This window comes from Phascolarctos cinereus, unplaced genomic scaffold (assembly GCF_003287225.1).
Source record: "Phascolarctos cinereus isolate Bilbo 61053 unplaced genomic scaffold, phaCin_HiC Scaffold_3;HRSCAF=262, whole genome shotgun sequence".
NCBI classification, from domain to species: Eukaryota; Metazoa; Chordata; class Mammalia; order Diprotodontia; family Phascolarctidae; genus Phascolarctos; species Phascolarctos cinereus.
This window is the reverse complement of record NW_027555736.1, coordinates 24,960,495-24,979,341: the sequence shown is the minus strand read 5'-3', so window position 1 is coordinate 24,979,341 and position 18,847 is coordinate 24,960,495. Positions and strand designations below refer to the sequence as shown.

The 18,847-nt window shown below is 44.8% G+C and overlaps 1 protein-coding gene across 8 annotated transcripts in view; it reads left to right on the top strand.

Annotated features, from left to right (window-relative positions):
• The window catches only part of JMJD1C (jumonji domain containing 1C), a 240,414-nt gene extending 221,948 nt beyond the window's left edge, over positions 1-18,466 (top strand). For all 8 annotated transcript variants that reach the window (XM_078150736.1, XM_078150734.1, XM_078150739.1 and 5 more), the window contains 8 exons: positions 502-670; positions 1,252-1,342; positions 1,912-2,042; positions 2,618-2,740; positions 10,825-10,964; positions 14,476-14,652; positions 16,969-17,100; positions 17,280-18,466. In XM_078150736.1, the coding sequence (XP_078006862.1) occupies positions 502-670; positions 1,252-1,342; positions 1,912-2,042; positions 2,618-2,740; positions 10,825-10,964; positions 14,476-14,652; positions 16,969-17,100; positions 17,280-17,369 (1,053 nt within the window). In that variant the 3' untranslated portion in view covers positions 17,370-18,466. The remainder of the gene's footprint in view (positions 1-501; positions 671-1,251; positions 1,343-1,911; positions 2,043-2,617; positions 2,741-10,824; positions 10,965-14,475; positions 14,653-16,968; positions 17,101-17,279) is intronic.
• Positions 18,467-18,847: the final 381 nt, after the last annotated feature.

Genomic DNA, 18,847 nt, shown 5'->3' with positions numbered 1-18,847 from the left:
TGTTTGTATCTTCATCAGTTAGCACGGTCTTGGGCCCGTAGGTGCTTAATGAATGTTGTGGTTTAGCTAACTGATTGAAGTTGGGTACTCCACACTATTCCAGATTTGACTTTCAGAACCTTTCTGGTGTTAACAATAAACCCTTACTCTGGCGCTTATTTATGGAGGTGAGAAGTTTTAGCCATTATCCTGTGTGTAAAGATAAAGCAGCGAATGTTTATGGAGTCCCTTCTCTTTGCTGAGGGCTCTTCTTAAGGTATCAGGGCAGACACAGATCCTTGCCTTTAGGTGAGACATAAACATTTTTAGGAAAAGGAGAGAAAGGTAAGAAACAGGAGCTACTTCCTCAATTTTAGAGTGTCTTTGGTAGATATGCTTGGAAAATGCAGGTCAAAAAGTACTGAGCAGTTGTGATTAGGATTTAATTATGAATTGTGTATTTCAGCTGATGTCTTACGTTCTCCTTGGTTCTAACTTTTTTTTTCACCTTTTGTTAACAAGCCTGTGGTGGTTTCTGGTGTCCACAAGAAAATGAACATCAGCCTGTGGAAAGCAGAGGCAATTAGTCTTGATTTTGGAGACCACCAGGCAGATCTCCTGAACTGCAAAGACAGCCTTATTTCAAATGCCAACGTTAAGGAGTTCTGGGATGGTTTTGAAGACATTTCAAGTATGTGGTTCCTCACTTTTTTGTTGTTCTCAAATATAACTTCAAAAATGGAAACTTGTTCATTAGTGATATTTCTAGAAGGCAGTTAAGCTTTGACATGTAGATTGAAACAGTGTTGTCTACCAAATGAGGGCTTAGCTCTGAGTTCTAATCCCGGCTCCACCTTTAGCTGTCATCTCTTAAGCAAATCATTTAAGTGCTTTCTACCTCAGTTTCTTATTTATCATTTTGAAGTGATATTAAAAACCGTTTCTTTAGCCAAGTGAAGTAGTGGAAGCAAAATATTTTGGAGAGTAAGATCACTTTAAAAATGGATAATATAATTGTTCATAATAAAAGGCTTAAAGAAATTCTCTTGAAGAGAATTTGGGTTTTCGCACTTCATGGAGTCATAAAGGAATAATTCATTGTGTTGTAGCATCATAGAAAATTAGGAAGCCTGACACTCAGTAAATAAGCACGTGTGAATTCTTAGCTGCACTGTGCAATAATGAGAATAAAGCTTTTGAATGATCTCTCTTTTCTCTATTCTTCTACATTGTTGAAAAAGAAAAACGCAATTCAGTTTATTTTCTTTACAGAACGTCAAAAAATGAAAAATGGAGAAACCGTTGTTTTAAAACTGAAAGACTGCCCTTCAGGAGAAGACTTCAAAACTATGATGCCGGCAAGGTATTACGGGAAATGAAACTTGTTGTTTGTTGATGGTTACTAGTAACATTGGGGTTGACTTCCAAGTGGAGGAGATTCATCCTTGCTAATCGGGCATTTAGGAAAGAGGCAGCTTGTGGAATTCGAAGGCTCTGCCACATTGGCCTCGGCTTGGGTTTAGGAGAAGCCTAGCAGAGCTCCTGTTCCCGGAAGCCCCTGCAAGCAGGCCTTGTTTTCTTGTTTCTGCCACTCCCTTGTTGTGCTTTTCTAATGCCGTAATTTGGGGGAGAAGGTAATTAAGAATCCAGTTGGTATGAGTCTGGGTCAGAGATCATCCAGGAAAGCTGTCTTGGATCCCTTCCCCTGCTCCCTCTGGGCTTCACCCCTTCAGTCGCATTACCCTCAGACCCCATCAAGAGTTGGGGGGCAGGGCTGCCTGATAAGAGATAACGAAGGTCTTACAGTCAGGCCTTCCTTTTGTGGAGTTTTTTGCTTCTGGGGCTTGTAGAAGTTGCAAGACTTGTTAACATTGAAAGCACTTTGAACGTCTTAAATTTCCCCAAAAAACTTCAAGTATTATACTATTCCAGATATGAAGATCTGTTTAAAAGCCTGCCGTTACCAGAATACTGTAATCCTGATGGAAGATTCAATTTGGCCTCCCATTTGCCAGGATTTTTTGTTCGTCCAGACCTAGGACCCAGACTGTGCAGTGCATATGGTGAGTAGCCCTCTCTACCAGAAATAACAATGGAACTTTTACACAGATACATGGCTAAATCCTCTGATGGTTTCCATTTAATGTTACGGCGTTATAAATATCTTTGTTACTCTGTGGCCTTTCCAAACTTTTCTTAGCATATCTCCCATTTTGTTGTATTCATCATTAGCTCAGTATCAAAGTTAGAAAACAAGGGCTTCACTTGCGAGCTTTTTTCCATACTTAAGAATTTGTTACTTGTATAACCCATTGAGAGAAATTTTTTAATGTCATAAATAATGTGCTATGACCAAATATAATGGAGAAAAAGCCCAGTGTGCACAGTAAAATAATAAAGAATAAACTATAATAAAATAACTTTTGAAAACCCTTTGTCAAATGTTCACAAGCTTTGAAAATTTCAACCTTTTGTTTTATGGCCTATTCCTTCATGTGCAGGTTGAATTAGTTAGACCCAATGCAGAAATAATTTCGTCACTGTGAACTGGAATTGGGGGGTTCTATATTAATACATGAATAGAGGGATGAGAGTTTAATGTGTATTCATGAAAATTCAAATCTTATTCCAAACACAGGTGTGGCTGCCACTAAAGATCACGATATTGGAACAACAAATCTCCACATTGAAGTTTCTGATGTTGTAAACATTCTGGTTTATGTTGGTGTAGCAAAAGGAAATGGAGTGCTCTCAAAATCAGGTACAGAAACCTTCCTTGAAAACAGCCTAGCTTGTTATGGCTAATAGTTGAATAACCGTCCATGTTATTGCCTATTGAAGATATTGACGCTTATAGCACTTGAAGGTTTAACATGTTTAAAATACTTTCTCTCATTTGGTGCTGATAGCAACACTAGAAGACAATGCATTAACCTCATTGTACAGATGGGGATACAAAGTGCTTTGCCCCTATTCTCACAGCCAGTCAGTGTCAGATAGAGGTAGGACTTGAACCCAGGCCTCTGCTACTTCTAAGCCCAGCACTTTTTCAAACTCTGCACTACACAGACTTTCTAGTGTTTTTTGTTTTTTGTTTTTTTTAATCCACCAAAACCCAGCTTCTGGAATGTCGGTGATGATTGCAGAGAACACTTGTGAAGTAGGGACATCTTCACATTTAAAGGACCACGATTATCAGATGACGTTTGTCCTTTCTTTTAGCTCCTTTTAACACCACTAACATTTTATTGGTCATTTAAGGAACTGAGAAATATAGTAGTCTTTCTAATGAATTCCTCGGATTGGCCCCTTCCCCCATGATTTTTATGTTGCCTGATTTGTTGCTTGAAGGCAGGAGTAAAACATTACGTGAAGGATACATAAGGAGACCACATTTCTCTTGGCAGCCAGGGGGTGTTTTTTTTTTAATATCACGATGGGACAGGAAAGAGCTTTGGCTCATGTGTCGGGAGATCTAGGCTCTCATCCTGACTCTGCCTCAGACAGATCGTTTAATCTACTGCAAGTTAGGTTGCAGTGTGCCCTTCTCACGCTCGATTATGACATCCCACATTTTTAGTTAACCTGCAGAAATAAGACACCCACAAACTATGTGCCCAGCACAGTGACAGGGACTGGGGTTAACAAGAGCAGAACTAGCAGTCACTCCTCTCCAAGAGTTGGTCTTCTGTCAGGAGAGAGAACATGGGAACTTAGTTGTATATGCCAAATCAGTAAAAGCTAGTCTGGGGTAGGAGGTCCTCAGGAAAGGCTTCATGGAGGAGACCTGAGCTGAATCTTGAAGGGAGTGAAATAAGGTCTTAGGAGATGGAGGTAAGTCCTCCGTCTTCAGTAAGTGCAAAAGCATCGTGGGCATGGCATGGATGAAGGACCCCAGAGAAGCGTTGTTGGCCAGGTGCAGGAAGAGGAGTCGTGGATGAAGAGGCTGGGGCCAGGTCACATGGGAGTTTAAAAACCAAACAGAGGGGCTTCCATTTTGTTTTAGAGATTCCTAGGGGCCGCTGGAATTAATTGAGTAGCTTTGGGAGCTCTGTGGACGGCAGCATGGGAAGAGAGACAAGCCAGGGAAACCAGTTAGGAGGCCAGTGTGATGGTCCAGCAAGAGGTCACGGATGGAAGGCTGTATGTGCTAAGGTGGTGACTTTATGAGGAGTGAGGAGGGGGATAGGTGAGATGAGTGAAAATAAGGAGGTTGGGATGCTACCAGCCTTGTGAATCTGAACAGTTGAGAGGATAGTAGCACCCTCAGCAGTAATGGGGAAATTCAGAAGGGGAGAGACTTTCAGAGGAAAGGGTTAATGACTTCTGTTTTGGAAAAGCTGACTTTGAAATAACCAGCAGGCGAGCTGATGATGTGGGACTGGTGCTCATGATGGAGGCTGGGACTGGCTATATTAAATGAGCTATTTGAATAATGAAACCTGTAGTGTTGTGAAGCCAAGAGAGTCTAGGGAGAAAGGGGGCCCAAACAGAGCCTCGGGCTACGACAGCCCCAGGGTCGAATGAGCCAGTAAAGGTAACTAAGAGGACCAGGACCAGGAGGAGAGGGGGGACCCAAGGAAGCCAGAAAGAACGAGGACCAGGAAGACACTGTCAACGTGGGCCGTTACGAGGCCACGGACAGATGTGGAGAGCGCGGTTCCTCTTGGCTGGCGAAGCTGGAAGCTAGACTGCAAGAAGTTCTGAGAGTGGGGCGAGGGGGGAGGGGAAACAACTCCCACAGGCAGCTTTTTCTAGACGTTCGGCTGAGAGAGGCAGGACAGGTGCCGGATGGTGGATTGTGGGGGGCTGGTGGGGTCTGCCTTGGGGACATTTAGGTGTGTTCACAGGCAGCTGAGAAGAAACTAGTCAGTCACCAGAGGTGGGAAGAGGCAGAGTCGGGGAGCAGGTGGGGGCATGTGGCTGAAGGGAATTATCCAGGATGGATTAACCTGCGAGCAGGGCCACCTCCTTGTTGGAGCTTGGAGTGAAGAAAGATGGGGGTGTTCTTGCCTCACATTTAGGACTTTCTATAATTTGTATAACAACATGCAAAATCTTAACCATCCAATAAAAATAACAAGGTTTTGTGTTAAAATGCCTCCAGTTATATTTATAACAAAGTATTAATCTTAATGTGAAGGGTAGGTTTCTTCTTAACATAAAGGTTCTCAAAACCTAAGGCGTCTTTGACAACATTCCCGTTTACGTTTTCAGCCACTAAGCAAGACCAGTGCTCTCTCTTTACGACGGTTGCCGTAGCAAACCTCATTCCGAATGGATGTGATGTTGTCAGTGTCAATGTGTATTTCTTGGATAAACCAAAGATTTCTTTGTTCACCTTTAGCTTAAACATGATTAGTTTTCAAATTCAAACCCTTGTTTCAGTGTATTTTTGTAAGACAGCTCCATTACCTGTTCTTACTCAGAGAAAAGCAGAATATGTGATGTTATCCACAGCAAGGGAGTTCTTTTCCATTCATATTTAGAACTATCTAAGTCCCTAAAGGAAACAAGATTTGATTTTGTAGTATTAACAAGCAGGTCTTTCCTTCTGTTTCATTTGCAGAACTGGTGTTTATTTTAAAAATTCTATTTTAACTATAATCTATAGTTGTTTTTCATATATGTAATCACTTTCTATTTCTGAGTCAGGTATTATTAGTTTGGGGACCTTTCACTGATTATTTAGAGAGATTTTTGAAAACGTCCACCAAATATACATATAGAGGAAGAATTCTCCACGTTACTTTCAAAATTGTTGATTGTCAGATTGTCTGAACTTCCTTCTGACCTTAATTCTGTTCTTTTCTGTGTACTGTTTCTCATTTTAAATTCTGTTTTTTCAATTAGGAAGCATTTATTTCCTCTCACACATACCATGATATTTTTTTAAACGGGGGAAATGAAACCTTTTTAACAAATATGTGTAGTCAAGCAGACGAGTTCCCACCTTGACAGTGTCCAAAAATGTCTCTCTTTCTGCATCTTTGTAGTCCAGAGCCCGTAGGTCAGGGGTAGGTAACATGGTTTATCTTCTGTCCTCTGGCATCATGGTGGTGGAGTATTGTGTTGATCAGAATTCTTAAAAGTCTTTCAAAGTTGTTTGTTTTTGTTATTGTATTTGTATTGTTCTCTTGTTGCTACTCACCTCATTCTGCATCAGTTCATAAAAGCTTTCTCAGATGTCTCTGAGATCATCTTTCTTATGGCACAGCGGTGTTCCTTTACCTTTGTAGACCATCATTTATTGAACTCTTAACCAGTTGGTGGGCACCCTCTTAATTTCAGTTCTTTGCCACCACAAAAAAGAGCTGCTGTAAAAGTATGTACATCTGGCTCCTCTTTGGGGTACAGGTAGTGGTAGAGCTGGGTCAGAGTACAGGTTGGCACCTTTAGGGGCACAGCTCTTGAGGACTTTCCAGAGTTGTGCCCCTCTGCTTTTGCAGAGTTCTGCAAAGCATTTCATGGACTGAGTTTGGCTTTTTTGATTTTTTTTTTCCATGAAGTTGGCCAATTTACAACAGATTGAAAAGCGACAGCTTGTCACTATTTCCGTATGGTCTGATTGTCTGTGGAGCATGAAAGTAATCCAAATTATACAAGGGGTTACAGTTTTGAAGTCACGCTTGTACACCTGCATTTAATCCAGCTCCTTATTAAGTTCCAGTATGTTATCTCCATTATGTTAAGTTCTATTTGAATTCCTTTAGTTAGGCCTTTTTGTGTTCTCGTACTGTAGTGCAAGGCACATAAGAACTGTTGGTTAAATCTTGGCTGCTTGAAGGAATAGAGGATTGGTGGCCTTGAGGTTTGTAGATGTCAGTGATGCCTGCCTCAGAACTCATACTTTTCCTCATCAGAGTTTCTGGCCCACTGCCAGGGACGACAGAGAATGATTTTCATTCACCATATTGGGGTTTAATCTAGATTAATTTATCACTTTTAATGTATGAGAAGGAAGAGTTCTGCTATATTGTTCCCAAGTTGATATTTTAAAAAGAACAGAAGCTAGAGAGCATTAAAAGAGGAGGAGAAGTAGCCTAGGGCTGTAACTGAGTCACTTAAAGGGATTGGTTAAGAAAAGGAGATGGCAGACATGACTTCTGCCTGCAGGCACTGGAAGGCTGTGCTGTGGAGGAGGGATCCGACCTGAACTGCTTTGCCCAAGAGGCCAGCACTAGTAGGGACAGGGAGCAGAGGTTGGGAAGGAGCCGCATTTGGCTCAGTGTAACACTGAGAAGATGAGCTCCTTGTCAGGCTGAGGCTGGGAAGCCACTTGGCTGTTACAGCAGTATTCTTGTTCAGCCATGGCTGGCACCAGCATCCTCTCAATCACCCAGCTCACAACCTGGGCATCCTCTTCAACTCCCTCCTCACCAGTCCCACAGACACCTCCACTCTGATGCAGGCCCTTATCCCCTCACTCCTGCACCATTGCAGTGGCTGCTGGAGCAGGGGGGGGGGGGAGGGGTGGCGCAGAGGTCTGCCAGCCTCTAGTCTGTCCCCATCCCACTCCATCTCCTCTCTGCCAAAGAGACCTTCCTCAGCGCAGCTCCGACCCTGGGACCTTCTGTTTTTATTCAGCAGACTCCAGTGTCTCTCTGTCACCTCTAGGATCATCACCTAGCCCCTTCTTAACCCTCGCTGCACAGCCCACTTTTGCTGACTGCACCCCCAGGCTAGAGTTCTCTCCCCGCTTGGTTTCACCTCCTGGCTTCTCTGCTTTCCTTCAAGTCTGCGCTCAGATCCACATCCGTTGGAGTGTGGAGCCTTGGCTCTGCTCCTGGTGCTCAGCATCGGGCTAAGAGTAGAGCCAGGGACGTGCTTAAAAAACTGTCAACTTTGATACTGTAAAGTCATCGAGATTCAGAGGCCACAGTTAGAAAGTGTTAAAGCCTCTCTGCCTCTTCAGGAACACTTCTTCCCTGTAGCCTCATCAGTTTTGCCGACGTTTGAAATGGGGATCTGGGTGTTTACTTTTTTAGGGTTTTAAATGAAGTTTAACTTCATTTTCTGTTTTAACTTCTCAGCTTTCTCATTTTTGAAATATTTTTTCATTTCATTTTCTCATTTTTTTAAACATTTCGTGTTTTAGCTTCTCAAGTATCCAAGCTCCTTGTTGTCAGAAATCCCTTTCTCCCTTTGTGGGGTGCTCATTTGTCCTCTGTTCCCTGCTGCAAGGTCTCAGTGACGGCTCTGGAGTCCTTTGGATCCAGTGGGAGGAGACTGAGGCTCTTTCCCTCGATCCTCTCTGCTCCCCGGGCCCCTAAGGGGGCTTGTGCTGGGACTACTCCTCGACGCTTATAGTGCATTTAACATAATGAAAGAGAAGAAAGTGACTGACGAGTGAATTTGAACTTACGCACAGAGAAGTTTTTCTTTGGGCTTCCCCCATTTCACATTGAAATACATCAAACAGGAAAACCACTTACCTCGTCTCTGTGTGGATTCCTGCCCTGATGCTGATTACAGCCTTATCAAGAGGCTGTCCCCACCCAACCAAATTCCACCTGGTTTCAGTCTGCGGAAAACTCTAAGCAGCAGGGAGAGGTGGTCCACCTTCTCTGCCACGAAAGATTAGGTTGAAACAATCAATAAGGTTTTCTCTTAATTCCCATAATTGAATAGAAAGGGAACTGAATTAGCTCCAGAATTGAGTCACAAGATGGAGTCGGTTGGATCACTCAGTTCCCACAATTAACCACTTGCTGTCCTCATCCCCTCAGTTTTTTCTGTTGTGAAATCTCCTTTTGGATTCCCTGCCCTTTTTCACTCCAAGAATGAATAGGCTTGACTTCAGAACTTGAACCATTCCTGTCCTCTAATTTTAGGATATGGCTAGGTCACCTCCAGTATAAATCAGCATGGAACAGCGGGAAGAGCGCTGGGTTTGGGGTCGACCTGGCTCCAGTCTGCCCTCAAACACGTGCTCTTGGTCAGTCAGTCAGCAGGTACTGATGAGGTGGCATCCTAGGCCAGTCAGCTGGAATACTTAGAAAGGAAAACAACTGCCCTCAAGAAGGTAACATCTTTTTTCCATGGACATATGGTTATATACCAAACAACAGGTCATTTTTTAAAATAATATTTTATTTTTCCCCAAGTACACACAAAAATAATTTCTAACATTTTTTTGAATTCCATATTCTATCTTTCCAAGACAGTAAGCAGTTTGATATAAGTCATAGATGTGCAGTCATGTAAAACGTTTCCATATTGGTCATATTTGTGGAAGAAAACTTGAACAAAAATAAAGAAAGAAATAGTGTGCGTTGGTCTGTTGTCAGATGCCCTCAGTCTTTTCGCTGGAGGCAGGTGGCATTGTTTGTTACGAGTCCTTTAGGATTGTCTGAGAGCTGAGAATAGCTAAGACATTCACACTTCTTCATCATACAGCATTACTGTTACTGTGTATACGATGTTCTTCTGATTCTGCTCCCTTCGCTTTGTATCAGGTCATGTAAACCTTGCCAGGTTTTTCTGAGGGCATCCCGCTCACCATTTCTTATGGTACAGTGATATTCCGTCACAATCGCATACCACAGCTTGTTCAGCCATTCCCCAATTGATGAGCATCCCCTCATTTTCCAATTCTTAGGCATCACAAAAGGAGCTGCTATAAATATTTTTTGCACAAATAGCAAAAAGTTCCCCCCTTTTGGGGGGGTTACAGACCAAACTGAGGTGCTTCAATATTTTCGTATGTGCATAGGTTCTTCTCCCTTTTTTGTCTTTTTGGGGTACAGACCTAGTAATGGTATTGCTGGGTCAAAGGGTATGTACAGTTTGATCACCCTTGGGCATGGCTCCAGATTGCTCTCCAGAATGGTTGAGTCAGTTCACAACTCCACCAACAACGCAGTAGTGTTCCAATTTTCCCACATCCGTCCCCTCCAACATTTATCATTTTCCTTTTTTGTCTTTCTAGCCAATCTGATGGGTGGGAGGTGGCACCTCAGAGTTACAGAGGGTCATATTTCAAGAAGGAGGTGCTAGCAGCTGGCTGGCTGGGGAGTGATCAGGAAAAGCCTTGTGCCTCATTTTTTATCATCTGTAAAATAAAAGGTTTAGACCGTATGTCTAAGATACTCACCCAGCTCTGGATGTATGGTCTGTGTATTAGTGTTTTAATGAAGGGAGGCCAAGTAATATAGTGGAGAGAGAGCCAGGCTAGGAAGCCTGGGCTCAAGGCTTGCCTCTGACGCGTCCTTGCTGGGCGACTGACTCTGAGCAAGTGTCCTCGCTCCTCAGGACCTGGGGCAACGTGCAGACTAACGTGTGCAAGGTTCCAGCCTGCTGCAGGGGTGCGGGGAATGTTCTTACCTGGGAATTCCCTCTGCCAGGTGAAAGTCCCTTCTGAATCGGGGCTGGGGAGGAGGCCTGCCATTTCCCTTTCTTGGCTCCTTCCTGGTTTTTACTTCTTTTGGATTCTCCCCTCGGTTCTTAGGCGTTTTCTAACCAAAGAAGTCCTGCTCTCACATACCAGTGGCTTGATGGGGTTTCCTGAGAAAGCCCTGTTGAAGAAAGACACGCTTTTCTCCACTCCCCGTTTTCCAAAAACACATTTGTGCAGAGGTTTCCCAGGGACAAAGAAGCCATTGGTTGTGTCAGAAATGGTCTCAATTGTATTTCTCCTCCGCTGTGGCACAGGAAGGCACATAAGCTGAGGAGGAGAGGCACTGAGCCTTCCCTGGGAAGGAGGAGCTGTCAGATTCCCTGAGCACTTAAAGGCTCAGCAGCTCTGGAGGGCCTCCGTGAGGCCCAGAGGCTTGCAGGGTGGCAGCGCCCTCACTCGGGCCGTGGTGGAAGTGCCGGTCTTGAAAAGCCCTCTCCATATTTCAGGTGTACTAAAGAAATTTGAGGAAGAAGACCTGGACGACCTTTTAAGGAGAAGGCTGAAAGACTTCACCGAAAACCCAGGTGCTCTGTGGCACATCTACGCGGGCAAAGATGCGGACAAGATCAGGGAGTTTCTCCAGAAGGTACGTGGTACCCGTCTTCCTAGTGTCAGTCAGAAAGCATTTGTCACGTTTGGCTCTGCTCATAAGAAATAGTCCCGCCCCCTGACGTTCTGCTGGCGGTGCATTGGGGGGAGTTGAGGATGGAGCTCACAAAGGGAGGAAGGCATGGCTGGCTTGGGCACTTTCCTTAAATGGAGGGTCTGGAAGGAATCAGCTGATCAGAAGGGGACAGAGAGAGATTGCTGGGCCATAAAGGAGAAAGCCCGGCTGGTCTAGGCACGCGGCTCAAAATGGAGATTTCTGGGAGGAAGTGGCAAATCACAAAGGGGCCCAAGTCTCAATAAGGAAATCATTTTTGGTACCATTTTTCCTTTCTTTTGCCACTTTTTAACATTAGTATGGGATGTCTTGAATAGCTTTTACATTGTTTTGGGAAGAGTTAAAATTGGAAGCTTGGAAATCTGAAAACAAAAGTCTGGACCAGGCCTGCTTAACTTGGGGCCTGTGGGCCGCTTACAGCTATGCACCACTTTTAACCCCCAAGAGGATTTCAGGTGGCTCACAAAAACCACAAGGGGGCGTAAAACAGGCCCGTGCAACATGGCGCCCAAGGGCCTGGTCTGGACTGTTGAGTAAGAAGGGTCTTAATGGTCAAGCTCTTCCTAAGGAGTGAGGGTGCTCCCCTTCTGCCGCATCCCCTCACCCTACCCCTTCTCGATGAGCCAGAACACTGGTCCTTGGGTGGTGACTGGTGGTGGAAACTGAGAAAGGAGGCCAGTGAGTTTGCTGTGTTTTGTCTGCTTTCAGTGTGATTGTTTCCCTGATACCTGTTGGCCCGAAGACATGGTCTTTGTGGTCATTCTGCCTGGCTGCTGTTGGCTCCTTGCTCTCTAAGCTGTAAACATAGATCCCTTTTTCTTTACTCTCTCTACACTGCCTCACATGGAGATCTCATCAGCTTCCATCGATCTGATCACTATCTCTGTGCTTGCTGATTCTCAGTCCACCTCTGTCTCTTCCCAGTCCCTCTCCTGACCTCCAGTAGACATCTTAAACTCAGCACTTCCAGAACAGAACTCGTCATCATGCATTATGAAATGATGTTTGTGAAAAGCACTTAGCACCATGCCTGGCACATAGCAGTTGCTGTGTAAATGCTTATTCCTCCCCTTCCTCCCCCACTTTCTTCCTCACAGTCCCTCAGGCTTGTATCCTAGCTATTATCCTCACTTCCCCCTTCTCTCTGCCACTCCCATATCCAAGCTGGTGACAAGGCCTGGCAGTTTCACCTCTGTACTGCCATCTCTCCTGACAAGCCCTCCTCACCTCATGCCTGGTACTAGGCTGCCAGAGCTGCTGGGGGGGTCTCCCTCCAATTCCTCTTCCATTCAGCCACTGAAGGGATTTTCCTAAAGCCAAGGTCCTGCTTTATCTCCCCCTCTCCTCTGCATACACACTATCACCTCCAAGATCAAAATAGACTTCTGTCCTTGGCATTCAAAGCCCCCACCCCCACCTCACACTCTCCTGTGTACTCCTCCCCACTGTTTCTCAAACAGAATGCTCCCTCTCTCAGCTCATGCATTTTCTCTTGCTGTCCACCATGCCTGGAACGCTCTCCTTCCTCTCTGTACCAGCTGACTTCTCTGGCATCCGTCAGATTCCCACTAAAATCCTCCCTTCTACATGAAGCCTTCCCTAGCCCCTCTTCAGTCCAACACCTTCTCTTGATTAATTATTTCTGATTTATCCTGTTTAATACTTACTTTGTATACACTTGCTAGCATGTTGTCTGCCCCCATTGGAGTGCCCTAGCGCTTTAGCACAGTGCACATAGTAGGTGCTTATATAAATGTTTATTGACTGCTGAAGGGGGGCCATTACCCTTGGCTTTCACATCTGGTTCCTGTAGGATAGAAAGGTCAAAATATTTAATAAAATACAAAAACTACAATAGAACATAGATAATGTTAATATTTGGTTTTAAAAATCAACACACTATCCCCAGGGATCCTTATGCATAGTTGTTTTTATTTGCATTTGGCATCACAGCTATAGGAGACTTATGCCACTGGACTGAGGATATGAGTAATACTGTAAACGTTTCCAAAAGACACAGTGAATAAACATAGATCAGTTTGCTTTTAAGTGTGTCACCTCCATCTCCTGGAATTGGTACAAACCTTCCCCTCTGTCCTGCTCTTGTCAGTCATGAGAACATGACTCTTCCTCTCCCTTTCTCTCTCCCTCCCTCTCTTTCTCTCTTTCTCTCTCCCTCTCTTTCTCTTTCTCTCTCCTCCTCTTCCTTTCTCTCTGTCCCTCTTTCTCTCTCTCTGTCCCTCTTCCTCTCTCTCTCTTTCTCCCTCTTGCTCTCTCTCTCTCTGTCTCTCCCTCCCTCTTCCTCTCCCTCTTCCTCTCTCTCTCTTTCTCCCTCTCTTTCTGTCTTTCTCCCTCTTCCCTCTTCCTCTCCCTCTTCCTCTCTCTCTCTTTCTCCCTCTCTTCTTTCTCCCTCTTCCCTCTTCCTCTCTCTCTCTCTCTTTCTCCCTCTCTCTGTCTCTCCCTCTTCTCTCTGTCCCTCTTCCTCTCTCTCTCTCTTTCTCCCTCTTGCTGTCTTTCTCTCTGTCTGTCTCTCCCTCTTCCTCTCTCTCTTTCTCCCTCTCTCTGTCTTCCCCTCTTTCTCTCTCTTTCTCCCTCTTCCCTCTTCCTCTCTCTCTCTCTCTTTCTCTCTCTCTGTCTCTCCCTCTTCTCTCTTTCTCCCTCTTCCCTCTTCCTCTCTCTCTCTTTCTCTCTCTGTCTCTCCCTCTTCTCTCTCTCTCTCTCTCTCTCTCTCTCTCTCTCTCTCTCTCTCTCTCTCTCTCTCTCCTCTCTCCCCCCTCTTTTCTCTCTCTCTTTCTCCCTCTCTCCCTCTTCCTCTCTCTCTCTCTCTCTCTCAGTCACTCATTCTGACAGAAAGGTCTTGTTCTGCTGCCCTGCTGTCATCTTCCACATCTGAAGGGTCTCTGGTTGCATGGATGTGTCCGCACACACATCCTCCACTGCAGCAATGGCTCGATGTTTTATGTGTTCCTTTATGCGAAGTCCTGGCTCTAATAACTACGGTTAAGTCATTAGTTGGTGAAAGGTTATCAGCTAAAACAGATCTTCTGTTGTTGAGAACATGAGTGACGTACAGGCAGGCGATGTGATAACAAAATAACGGTTTCTCTGTTCCTCCCCCTCCCTTAGAGCAGTGTCTCCTGGCATAAGGGAGGCAGTTGTACGTGGGCCTCTGGTTTTGTGAAGTGACCTTGTTTTGAGTGGGTTGCTTTGGTTGGAGACCTGGCCGACAAAAGTCCGATGGACAGGTCGCCTGAGGAGAAGGAACACAAGTTCCGTGGGGCACCTTCAGTGTGCTTAATCGTATTTCTGTCATGTCTTTGTTTGACCCCTAATTGGATTCTCTTTTCTGTCGTTTGCTTTAAAGACGAACTGGTCCCTTAGGCACCTCTTCTAAGCTGGATGTGTGAACCATCTTTGTCCCTCTGCTTTCTAGATTGCAAAAGAACAAGGCCTTGAAGTCCCACCAGAGCATGACCCCATCCGCGACCAGAGCTGGTACCTGAACAAAAGACTCCGCCAGCGACTGCTGGAAGAGTATGGTGTGAAAACGTGCACGGTCGTCCAGTTTCTGGGGGATGCGATCATCTTGCCGGCTGGTGCACTGCACCAGGTAAAAGCCAGCAAAGCCTCGTGGCCGCACCTGTGGCCAAGAGAACCGGGGTGTGCATCGGGAGGATGGGTGGCTGCATGAGTGTCTGTTCGGCTCCATTGGAATGATTTTCCACATATTCAAGAACAGCTGGCACGATCCACGCCACTTAGAGGCCGAGGATTGTTTTAATTTGTCGCTTTTTAGTTGTTTTCTACCTTATGTAATGTGTCATGTTCTGGCTTAAGTCTTAAATGTTTCCTGGGAAGTTGAAAGAGGGACACTTGGTAGAATTCCTTTTTTAAAATACTCACTATATTGAGACTTAGGGGACCAAATCTGGTTGCCCAGAAAAATTGTTGTAACCCCAATTAACTCTAGTATTTACCCTCTTGATTATTTCTAATTTATCCTGTAGGAAGCTTGTTTATACATAATTGTTTGCATATTATCTTCCTCCAGTAGACCGAACTCCTTAAGAGCAGGGACTGTGTTTGTCTCTTTTTTATATCCCCATCGTTTAATATACAGTGCCTGGAACATAGTAGGTGCTTAATAAATGCTTATTGACTGAACAAGAGGGTGATAAGACAGAGTGGCTTGACTCCAAATAGAAAATCATTCAGGTAGAAGCAGATTAACTTCTGGGAAGCAGTTGCTTCCCTCTTGTTCCAAAGTACCAGAGAGATGGGAAGCTAGGGAGCTTGCTGCTGGGACTGGCACCTCGCACCATTCGTTCTAACCACGGACGACTGAGCCAACAGCAGATTCACTGGAAGGACAGGGAGAAGGGAGATCCACGGGTCCTTCAAAGTCCTCACTTAGGGTTCATCATCTCAGGCTCCTCTTCTCTGCCTAACACAGAGCAGGCAGACTGAGCTCCAGCTCCTCATTGAACCTTCCCATCCCCTGGTAGAAATGTCAGTGAACAGTGAGGTGGTCCAGAAGCCAGAGAGGGAGGGGAAGAGCCCCAGGAGATTGCTGGAGAAGAGCCGAGCAAAAGGGATTCTCCCAGCAAGGGCTACAAGTGTGCTGGCTTTCCAAGAGAACTCAGTAGATGCATATTCGTAGCTTGACTGACTGTCTTGTAGATTCTTTTGTTTAATAGGATGTTTTAACTTTCATCAGACAAGCCCTGAGAGGTGAATCAATGCCAGCTTGGAGTTACATTTTTCTTTTTTTTTTTTTACTTTATTTTTTCATTAATTTATTTTGATTTATCAACAATCACTTCCATAAGCTTTTGAGTTTAAAATTTTTCTCTCCCTTCCTCCCCATCACCTTCCCCAAGATGGCGCACAATCTGATATAGGCTCTACATATACATTCCCTATTAAACATATTTTCACATTAGTGATCTTATAAGTAAGAATTAGAACCAATAGGACGAACCACCAGAAAGAGGAAACAAAACCCAACAGAAGAAAAAAATAGCCAATAGTATGCTTCGATCTGCATTCAAACCCCATAGCTCTTTCTTTGGAGGTGGATAGCATTTTCCGTCAGGAGGCCTCTGGAGATGTCTTAGATCCTTGTATTGCTGAGAAGGATCAAGTCTATCAACGTGGTCATCGCACAAGTGAAGTGAGTTCTGCTCACTTCACTCAGCATCAGTCCATACAAGTCTTTCCAGGTTTTTCTGAAGTCAGCCTGTTCATCATTTCTTATAGCACAGTAGTATTCCATTACATTCATATACCACAACTTGCTCTGCCATTCCCCAATGGATGGGCATCCTCCCAATTTCCAGTTCTTTGTCAACACAGAAAGAGCTGCTTTAAATGTATTTGTGCATGTGGGTCCTTTTCCCATTTGTACGATCTCTTTGGGATACAGCCCTAGAAGTGCTATTGCTGGGTCAAAGGGGATGCACATTTTGATAGCCCTTTGGGCATAGCTCCAAATTGCCTCCAAAATGGTTGGATCAGTTCACATGGAGTTAGATTTTTCAGAGAAGGCAGTGGGGCTACCCCTCCTAGCTTTGTAGAGTTGAATACTGCCTTGAATTTTAACCCCAGCTTTTCCTGCCTGATTCATCTCAAACAAGTAATTTTCTCTGGGCTTTAGCTGTCTTGTTTATGAAACTAGCGGATTTGGACTAAGATCTCTGCCGACCCCGAGTCCTCTAAGCTGCCTCTCTCTAACTTCCCTCAGCCCTTCTGTCAGGGCTCACCTCCTGCCGAAGGATTTCATGTGGCACAGACTTGGCCTGGTGCTTTGCGGTAGCTCGCCTGTACCATGACGCTCCGAGGAGAGAGTCCTCCTCGGCATCTTTTAATCCCCTAGGTGACTGAACAGAGGCTTTTGTTACACGTGTCTGTTTTCTTTTGGGGACAGGTGCAGAATTTTCACAGCTGCATCCAGGTGACTGAAGACTTTGTGTCCCCAGAACATCTTGTTCAATCATTTCACTTAACACAAGAACTGAGACTGCTGAAGGAGGAAATCAACTATGATGACAAGCTGCAGGTGAGGGCTTCCCCTGGCAGCATCAGTGCCCCACGTTTTCTTTGCAGTGACACTTGAAAGTCTCTCGTTCTTGGGGACGTGGAACCATGCTCGTCACCCCTAGATAGTCTGATTCACAGGGGGGGTTTTGTGTCCTCGTTTCCCAGTCGAAATGACTAGAATTCCAACATCTCTTTCAGGTCAAAAACATCTTATACCATGCAGTTAAAGAAGTGGTGAGAGCTCTGAAGATGCGTGAGGAGGAAATGGAAGACATGGAGGAAAATTGAGCGCTCATGACTTGGATCAGGGCTCAGCAGCCCTCAAATGAAGAGCATGGGCACTCAAATGGAAGCGTCACAGAACCGTCAGTGCCAAGAGTAGTCCAAGTATGTGCTTGTGACTGGCACCACCCCAGTGTAGGTTCATGTGTCAAAGCTTCTGTGATTTGGTGTTCGTAAGTGCAGCTCCCTGCTGTTGTCTTTGTATTATAGTGTACATGGTGTTTGTGAAGATGTCAGATTTAAAACGATGTATTTATTTTTGAAAAACATAACGCAAAGTTCTACGCTATATTGTCGATCAGATGTAAATGTGCTCTTGTACAGTTTGCTAAAATAACTGATATTTTTCACTACATTGAGACAGTTACTGTGAGTGTAGTCCACAAACCAACACCAGCTATGCCTATGGTGGGAACTTGCTGAATCGCACAGCAGTCATGTCATCATCTGAAATTTACTGCCAAATAAGTGTAAAGTTTGTAAAGTAAAAGTATATTAAGTAGATGTTACGTTCAGACACTTCGATTCTTCATTGGAGCTATTCGGTGTACAATTAAATGTTTTCAAGAGGTGTAATTTATTTAAAATTGTCTCATTTTGGTAAAATTTATGTGGAACTTTTAAAGCTTAATGTTAAACTTAATGCTGTGTAAATATATACATATACACATTCAATGATGTATTTTTTTTAAAACATTGGCTTGCTTTATTTGTTAAAGTGCAAGTGTTACACATGGCTTTGTACATTGATGTTGAAAGGGGTTTTACATTTTCCATTTAAGTGACTTTATCAGCTCTTGGCTTGCTGTCTATTTCTCCCATCTGTGCACTGGATGGTGGTGGTGGTGGATAGACCATTCTGGAAGCTGTGCGATGTTTTTCATTTTCATGCTCCTGCCCGCTCTAGTTTTCTTGTGAAACTTCTAACTTGGAAATAGACTAATTGCCAATTTGTGTCGAACTACTTGATAACGAATGTGGGTCATTTGAGTGTCTTCTGTTTCTGTTCTCTATTCTGTGGGGGTAACCTTAATTGGCAGGGGGGGGGTTCACTTACCAAAAGTTTGATATGTGACAGTAAATTAAAATAGATTTTTAAACCATTCGGCGAGTGTTTGTCACTTTTGTCAAGCAAACCAGGACATGGTCGCCGGCCCGACACCACTGCTGTGCGCACCCACGTTCTGACGACTGCTGGATAGCTCACTATCCCGTGGCATTCGTACTGGCTGTCCCACGCGGGGGCCCTCTGGGGAACAGCATCTCCGTTCACCTCCAGAAGGCAGCCCACGCCCAAACCAGCGAGAGCGAGCTTCGGCTCCCTGAGTCTGCCTTGCCACAGTCTCCCCACTTCGATCCAGACAAGCTGTCGTGTCCCCGAAGCCGCCTTCCTCGTCTGGTCGTGGCAGGGTAAGGGCGCCGTTGCTCCGCTGCCGCCCACTGCTGGCCCAGCCTGTCCTCCGGTCCTGCGGTCAGCTTTGAGG